Source organism: Dipteris shenzhenensis, chromosome 28, assembly GCF_047967505.1.
Source record: "Dipteris shenzhenensis isolate YYH24624 ecotype China chromosome 28, Dip_SZ_1.0, whole genome shotgun sequence".
Classification (NCBI taxonomy): domain Eukaryota; kingdom Viridiplantae; phylum Streptophyta; class Polypodiopsida; order Gleicheniales; family Dipteridaceae; genus Dipteris; species Dipteris shenzhenensis.
Window position 1 is genome coordinate 16,142,593 of NC_141623.1, and position 8,546 is coordinate 16,151,138.

Genomic DNA, 8,546 nt, shown 5'->3' on the forward strand with positions numbered 1-8,546 from the left:
AGCTCTCTTTTATGAAGAGACTAGTAAAGCAATTTTTTATGAAGACCCATGAACAAGTGTGTTCAATGGTTAAAGCATAGTCAAAAGCACTCTTTGTATTTAAGAATAGAGTTGTAAGATGTGGCTTTCATGAATGTGACTTTGATTGAGCTCTGATGGAAAACAAAGTGACATGGAGAATGTGCTAGATTTTGAGACACCTGTATGATTACACTATTTGGTACTTGTGGGAAAAATAATAAATGCATCTACACAATCACTCTTGATACAATATTTACATCTCACTATGATTTAGAATGACTATCCCTTTATTAGAAATAGGACACAAGTATTACATCTCACTATCATTCAAAAAGGAATATAGTTGAGTGATAAGTATAGGCATGGTAAATAGACAAAAGAAGAAGAAGAGAGAGAGACACTTGCAAATTGATTAAGTTATTAAATTTCAAAGACATGAAAATACCCATGGACTCTCTTCCCTCCCCCCACCCACATGCACACACACACACATGCGCACGCATGCATGCACACACACACATAGATGTGTGTATGTAAATATACATGTTTATTGTGCACATATAGGCATGCATTTGTACATGTATGATGCATTATCTTAGCAGTGTGCATTATGTATAGCAATATGAACAACTTGGTTGTTGGAAGTCTATTAAAATTATGTGGTTTTATTTAAAAATTAGTAGGATAACTTGTACTCCATGATGACATGTATTTGCAAATTTTATGCGAGGTTAGAATGTTTGCTTTTCTTGGTTGACTTTGTTTTGTTTGATTATCATTAAGCACATCAGGCCTTTTGTGTGGTGTCACAATAAATTCTCATACACTCCTACATCCCATTTCAGGGCGATACTTACATTCCGTGAAGTACTAAAGGACTCTTGTTGATCATTTTCTATGTGTGTTATTTGTCAAGAAAAAGTTGTAACTTTGTGAATTTGTTTATACATTGTATGAGAGAGAGAGAGAGAGGTACTCCTATAGATCAAAGGTGCCCTTTCATGTGGTGATCATGAAATGATAATGGGAAAAAACTGGGACGATCCCAAGGGCGACGGTTGAGCATCTATGTTTGTAGTGGGGTGCGGGGAGGGGAGAAGAGGACAACTTGGGGGAGCACTTTATGTTGGGACAAGGACACGATACATGAGTGGGGCAAATAGTGTGGAAAGAGAATTTGCTAACTTGGCACCGAGGAAGGTAGAGATTTTTGGAGGGGTTTGAAAAGACCGAAGGTGACCTCCATGCTTGTTGTCTTTTGCTTGACTTGTTCTACCGATTGGATGGGAGCATCGTTTTGTGCAGCTGGATTGTGAGGCAAAGGAGGCAGCCCTCCTTCCATCCATCGGGATCGTGAGCTGTCTTCCATGCCCTCTCCTTTGCGCCATACACTATATCCCCCACCAACCTCGCCCCTCGCCCTCTGCCTCAGTTTTTTTTGTTTTTTGGCTCCATAGTTGTCAACCTTGTCACCCTGAAAGTGAAGCCCTCTGTCAATCGCCCGCTCTCCTCGGTTAAAGGAATCACATCCGCTTGCACGCCTTGACTTGCTCATTTCTGCATCATCCCGTTTCCCAATATTTGCCATTGTTCCACCAGCGGACCGGAGAGTTTTCACACAAAAAAATTGTGTGTGTGAGAGAGAGAGAGAGAGAGAGAGAGAGAGAGAGCGCGAGTGAGAGAGAGAGAGAGAGCGCGCGAGAGAGAGAGAGAGAGAGAGAGTCTGTCTGTGTTTTTGAGAGAGAGAGAGAGAGAGAGTCTGTCTGTGTTTTTGAGAGAGAGAGAGAGAGAGACATGGGGAGAGAGATCAAATCCAAGATCGTGATCTCACCATTTGCAATTTTATGCGAATCGACGACCGCACGGCTCTGATTTGTCGCGCACTATCCTCTTTAAGCACGAGCTTTTTCCATCCTTTCAAAACCAATCATCCTTTGTTCACCAAATACGCGCCATCATCATTCGTTGCTATGCATTTTCGTTCTTGCTGCGCTAAAGCACATCAAAGGACTGCAATTTTGTCGTCCATGCAATAATACTCAGCTGTCCGGCACGGAAACCTCTTGTTGTGTCTTCCTTGGACCTATCTAATGGTGTTGCATGCTCTCGCCTTTCTGACCAAACTCCGCACGGCAGAAAAAGAATCTCGTGGCCACAAGCGATTTGAGCCATGCACAGATTCAGAGTCCCTAGTAGGGTGAGGGAGTTGGGTCTCGTTCCTGCGGGCAGCCATCGATCGAGAGTGTAGACCCCGCGAGGGCTGTAGTGGATGGGGATGGAAAGCGGCTACGGGGAAGCCATGTGGAAAGGGCAAGGGTGCACGCGCACACTGCGTGAGCTAAGGATGGTGTATATATTCCCTCAAAGGGAGGGACAAAATCAATGAAAGGGAATGGTCATTGAGAGCTGGCGTGCTGAGAAAGCCTTAAGCTGCCGACAAGCTTCAAGCGAGGTTTTAGAGAGGTTTTATTTGAAGCTTGAAAGATGCAGGCCTCAAGGAGGAGTTTGCAGAATACATTTGACGAGCTGGAGGCATCGCCCATTGTGTATTCTTCACCACTCACGGCCCCGTTGTTCCTGTGCTTCAACTGGAACGACGTATTCGAGAAGCAGGGCTTCACAGAGAATTCGCATTTCTACGTAGTGGCCTTCAGGTCTGTGAGGAAGAAAGATGCAGACCCTGCAATGATCAATAGGGCCAATTCAGCTGCCTTAGAGGAAGCAAAGAAATGTGGAGGCCTTATAAGGGTATGTCGGTTCGCCCATTCTGGCTTATCGCATCTTTTCTTCCGTATCAATACATTGTATCAAAACTGCATTATACATCAAGGACGGACACGGACTCTGGTCTGTGCTCTTACTTTTCTTGGTATTTGCATTTTAATGTTTGATGCATTCCTATTCACTTTCCCTCCAGCTTTCAAAGTGCTTTGTATATCCTCGTATATGGTGCTATAGAGTAACAACTGCATTTGCCTCGAGAAGGCACGGAGCTATAGAGTAACAACTGCATTTTTCTCAAGAAGGCACGGAGAGATATATAACTTTAACCTTGGACTTGTTTAAGAACTTCTCTAAATTTATAAGTTTTGAAAACTTCACGTGAGAAAGTTTCTTTAAAGCTATAATTCTTCAAATTTCTACATATATATATATATATGTATATGATATCTAGGAATATGTCACTAGAGAGATATGATTTGAGATATGATACTTATAGTGTGATATTTGATTTTCCTTTAAGGTCAATGGTACTCCAAAACTCAAGCATATTTTGGGTTTGTAATAAGTGCATTCCATTACCCACTCAATTTGACATCAATGTCACGATTCAATGTTGAAGATATGGCTTGGCTAGAGTTAAAAAAGCATGAGCTTTTCGAAAAGGTCCAACCTTGACATAACCATTGCATGTAAATAAAACTAGAGGAGCTAGAGAATTCAATGCTTTCGGTTACTGCTAGAAATTTTGTTTCTCTAATGATTGAGATTGAAGATAGAAACCTTCTCGCAAGAAGTTTGGTATTTACATCTTGGTAACTAGTTGATTTTATAACTACATTAATAAAATAAAGAGAGATCCTATATTTTTTTAATTGTTTTTTTGTAAAAGATGCTACATCCATAAAATAAAGAGAGATCTTGTGTGTGTGTGTGTGTGTGTGTGTGTGAGAGAGAGAGAGAGAGAGAGAGAGACCGAGAGAGGTAAAATTTTACAATAGAACATTAATAAGTTTATGTCTTGGTTGGTGGGTGTAGTATTGGCAAGGGAGACCAAACTTGGAGAGGGAGTGCTTCGAGGCAAGCATATGGGAGTCGAAGGTAGCTGCTGACAAAGCAGCCAACATGCCGGCCTACGCTGCGGCAATGAAGACGACCGCCAAGCTATATGAATCCTACACTTTGGAGCGCTACTCCTTGAGTGCTACCGTGGACAATTTGCCAGCCTTTGCCCTCATCGACAAGACGACAAACCCCTAAACTCGACTTACATAAACTTAACCACGGTTACACAACCAGCTCTTTGCTAAACTTAACCAGGATGATAGGCTAATCCTCATATCTAGTTGTTATAATTCAATCGCCATAGCCGTGCTCTTCTACATGCCATACCCCTTATCAACACTACAAATTCCGCATATCCTTAAGCTGAGAACGTCTTCAGTCCGGAGTCAATACACATGGACGTTGCATCCAACTTAACTTGCGAGTCGTACAGCAATCGTTGTGCAGTCGAGGACTAAAACATTCTTGAGTGAGTGATGCCCAATCCATCACTCGCCTTTACAAGTCGTAACCGTCTTGCATAAGTGGAGTGTTTGTCGCAGTCAGTTAGTCACAATCCTACGTTCTGGTAGTTTGATTCGAGGATGCCTACTGTCAATTTTGAGTCAAGTTTCTTACTAAGCGCTGCCGCACTCTTGTCCTCAAGGAGGTTTTATTACCAGTGGTATGCGCCTACTCTTCCTTGAGCTTCCCTCGGCCTGTAATTGCATTCCGTTCAATCATTCCTCTTCACTTTTGGAGTGTTTGTCGCAGTGTGTTAGTCACAAGCCTACGGTGTGATATTTGGCTCGTGGAGCCTCTATTGTCAATATTGAGATATTGAGTCAAGTTCTTTAATAAGTGCTGCTGCACTCTTGTAATCAAGGAGACTTTATCGCCAGTGGAATGCGTTCTATCCTCTTTGAGCTTCTCTTGGCCTCTCAATTGCATTCCGTTCAATCACTCCTTCTTGATGTCGTCTGGTACATCTTGTTCATTTCAAGAGAAGTATTTGAATGAAAAATGCTATACGTGAATGCATACACATTCCTTTTGAATCGTTGATGATGAATGAAAGCACGAGAATCTATCACAACATTTCAAAAGGGCTAAAATGACAGCTAAACTGAGATTTGCCAAATTAGGCAACACGATACAGCTCCAAGCAATAAAAACAACCAGTGGCAACGGAAATTCTTGCAGTAATTTGTCTTGAGAGGAAAGAAACCAGCATCGTAGTTACTGGTAATTAGAATGTCAATGGATCATCCCTGTTCGAGTCTCTTAAACATTGGCGTCGGTGGTACGGATTATTCCATGCGTGGAAGTCCACAAGAGTACACAACCAAGCACATTTTTGGGCCCTTCAAGGGTCGTAAGGGATGTCTTGGTTAGTAAGTTGCTAATTAGATCCATGTTTTGAAATTAGTTCATTTGGTCAATTTGACTATGCAAATTGTGAGCTTTAAAGTGTGCACTAGTAGTAGTTTAAGAGCTTCTAATGTGTTTAGGGTTTAAGGTTTTTGTTTGCTTGTGGAGGTCCTAAATGTTCGTCTTTTGTGGTTTTTGTTTGCTTCTGGAGGTCCTAAATGTTCTTGTCTTTTGTTGTAGAAATCCTAAATGGTTTTCTCATTTGTTGGATATTTAAATCTACAGAAAGAGGCTCTCTTTGCCTCTTGTATGACACCAGCTTTATATTTACTCTTGCCAAAATAGGCATGTCCCCACTTTTATTTAATGGTCCATCCACCACACACCTTCACCTCATTTCTCTCCTCTCTTTCACTCATCTATCTTTGCCCTTATTCCTTCCCCTACACTTGCTTTTTCTCTCCTTTTTCTCTCTTCCTTTCCTTTATAAGTTATTTGAAATATTTATGGAGCTACTTTACAGTTAGACTTATAATGACACTCCAAAAGGCAGGACCTTAGTGAGATCCCCAGCTTGTTTTTGAATCTACATGTTTGCCTTGTGAGCTGAATTGATGCAACCCGCTGATATATCATTACATCCTACACTTTGCAACCGCCTAGACTTATATATAGGAGCATCCACATAAGTCACTAAGTGGAGATTATTGAGGACAATTTGCTCAAATCAAGGAGAGTCTAGGGAGAGAGCCTTGGACTTAAAACATAACTATAAAGATCTTCATGCTAATTTTAAACGCTTCTTACTTAGAAAATATAAAGCACCATGATAATTTTTAAGTTTGACAGGCATCGAAACAAACGTCATTAATTTTGGCAACATAACCATTGATATAAATATTAAAATAAACACACAAATAATCGTTAAAGGTCTTGTTGGTCAAAGAAAATACGGATAAAGCATCAATACAAGGGCTAGAGTTACCAATAGTATTTTTAGATATAAGTTATGGCTCACATGTATAGTACGGGACATTTGGAGATATTTGGACATAATTTCCCATTCAGTTCTCTACCATTCATACATCTTATGAATTTAAAGATAGATCTCCCAAGTCATAGTCATTCGAGAAATCCAAGTGAGGTCAAAGTATGATTTTTCTCAAAATCTTAGGTAGGAGATCTATTAGAAGTACTAGCTTCTATGTCCTCTATCTTCCCTTCTTGCATGGAGTGTTCCACTTTCATAGATCTTCATATACATGGCGTTTTGGAGGTATGACTTGAATTACACAGCATTCCATATTGTCAATGCGATTGGGGTAAACAACATGAGAGTTAAAGAGAACAATCCATGATAAGTTCATGACTCACATGGTCACAATGCTTGCTTAAAATGAATTCATAGACCATATGATAGAAAATGCTTACTTTCTCACAATGCAGAAGTAGAATAAGTGTGTCTACAAGATTAAATGCAATTGGATACCCATAACACTCATTGCTTACTTTCTCACAATGCACAAGTAGAATAAGTGTGTCTACAAGATTAAATGCAATTGGATACCCATAACACTCATTGCTTACTTTCTCACAATGCACAAGTAGAATAAGTGTGTCTACAAGATCAAATGCAATTGAATACCCATAACACTCATTGGGAATGCCTTCTCAAATTAAAGCATGCAGTTTTAATGGCTTGAAACCTCATCGACATAATGGAGGGTTTTTGTAAATTTTTAAGGATATCCACATGCAGTCAAAAGATCTGGAGTAGCTAATGCAGGTGAAAATAATACCCTCATGTAACGTTGATATTACATTTCATAAAAGCACTTGATTTATTAATGACAATTTTGACGTCTTTAGCTAAACAACCTCATAAAGCAGTGGGAGTACATACTATTGTATATGAATGCTATAGTCAATATAAAAAACTATGATCTGAGCATAAATTCACATGTAAGCAAAAGCCTAGAATAAACCTTGCAATAGCTTGTGCCAATCATGCGAATTCAGAGCGCTAAGTTTCATCTTTGTAGTAAAGGAACCCTTCAAGGAATACATATATTCTATTGGGGTTTTTATGCTTGTGATAATTCTTTTCACATATTTCTACTCTAATTTCATAAGCCCCCATGGTGCCTTTGATAACATCACCTTGCCATTTATTGTTGTTGTACATGATGAACTTGAGGTAATCTGAAGGGTCAATGCACGATCGAGTGCAGCAATCACATATCTATTTTAGCAAAAGCTTTGGGGCCACTACGTGTTGCACTGATGGGCGCTATTTTGGATTTCGAGTAGAGTCATGCTCTTGTTAAAAATTTTCATGGTGTACGATTTCCTTAATGGCGTACTAATGAGATGCAATCTATCAAAACTTGTTGTTCATAATACTGCAAAGCTTGACACATGTCACTACATGAGCCATTCTGTTCTCCTTTGTACAATCTTTATGTTGCATCTTTGTGCATTAGACTATTCACAGTGTATCATGTCATCTACCTACAGCTCGCTACCTGCCCTCTACTCATATCTCATCACTTATCATCTATACCCAGCTTTTTTACTCTAATCTAGATTAGCAACCACCGCACTGATAGTGGCTTGGTGTAACCGTCGCGCTAGTTCTTGAAGGTGGTGGCTGTAGCTACTCCTAATTAAACTAAAGAGAATGTATTTACCTTAATCATTGGAGTCCCACAATTGTTCTTATATTTTGCATTGAGGCTAATTAAACCAAAGAGAATGTATTTCCCTTAATCATTAGAGTCCCAAAATTGTTCTTATATTTTGCATTGAGGGGTCTCTTTTCTTCTTAGCATGCCATTGAAAAGGTTTAAAATCAGCCCGATGGTTGGAACAGTAGGGATTTAAAAGTACATTTAAAAAAAAAACATGTACTTTTTTATTTAAAAATGTGTCTTCTCATTCTAAATGCAAAATGAGTATTTTTGGCCATCGTTCAAAGGTGACCTATTGACCAAAAAATGTGAATTTTTTACCACCGGTCGAAGGTGACCTATTGATCGATAAATTTCCATGCGGTATGACTAGATATCATGCAGTTATATCCATTATGTATCGTGTGATACAAGATGACATCGAGTGGTATCTTGCACACTACATGATGCAGTACCATACACATGGTGTTTTTTAGGGCCCCACGTGTCACCCCTCAGGATCGCGTCAGAATTCTAGGATTTTCAATCAGGTCCATTGAGGTACAGCACGGTACCTCTGCGATAGGTTATAAAAGGATCGGGGCCTGCATACTTTGTAAACAAAATGCCTCACCCTGTTCATTTTGGAGAGTATAAAGTTTTTGTTTTCATATATTATTGGTGAGGTTTTTTCTTTGGTTGCTCTTTTGTGTCAGCCAG

At 39.8% G+C, this 8,546-nt stretch overlaps 1 protein-coding gene across 1 annotated transcript; it reads left to right on the forward strand.

Annotated features, from left to right (window-relative positions):
• Positions 1–2,100: 2,100 nt before the first annotated feature.
• On the forward strand, positions 2,101–4,519 carry LOC147883251 (uncharacterized). The gene is made up of 2 exons (XM_087399891.1): positions 2,101–2,769; positions 3,781–4,519. The coding sequence occupies exons 1-2, from the start codon at positions 2,506–2,508 to the stop codon at positions 4,000–4,002; spliced, it is 486 nt and encodes a 161-aa protein (XP_087256017.1). The 5' UTR covers positions 2,101–2,505; the 3' UTR covers positions 4,003–4,519.
• Positions 4,520–8,546: the final 4,027 nt, after the last annotated feature.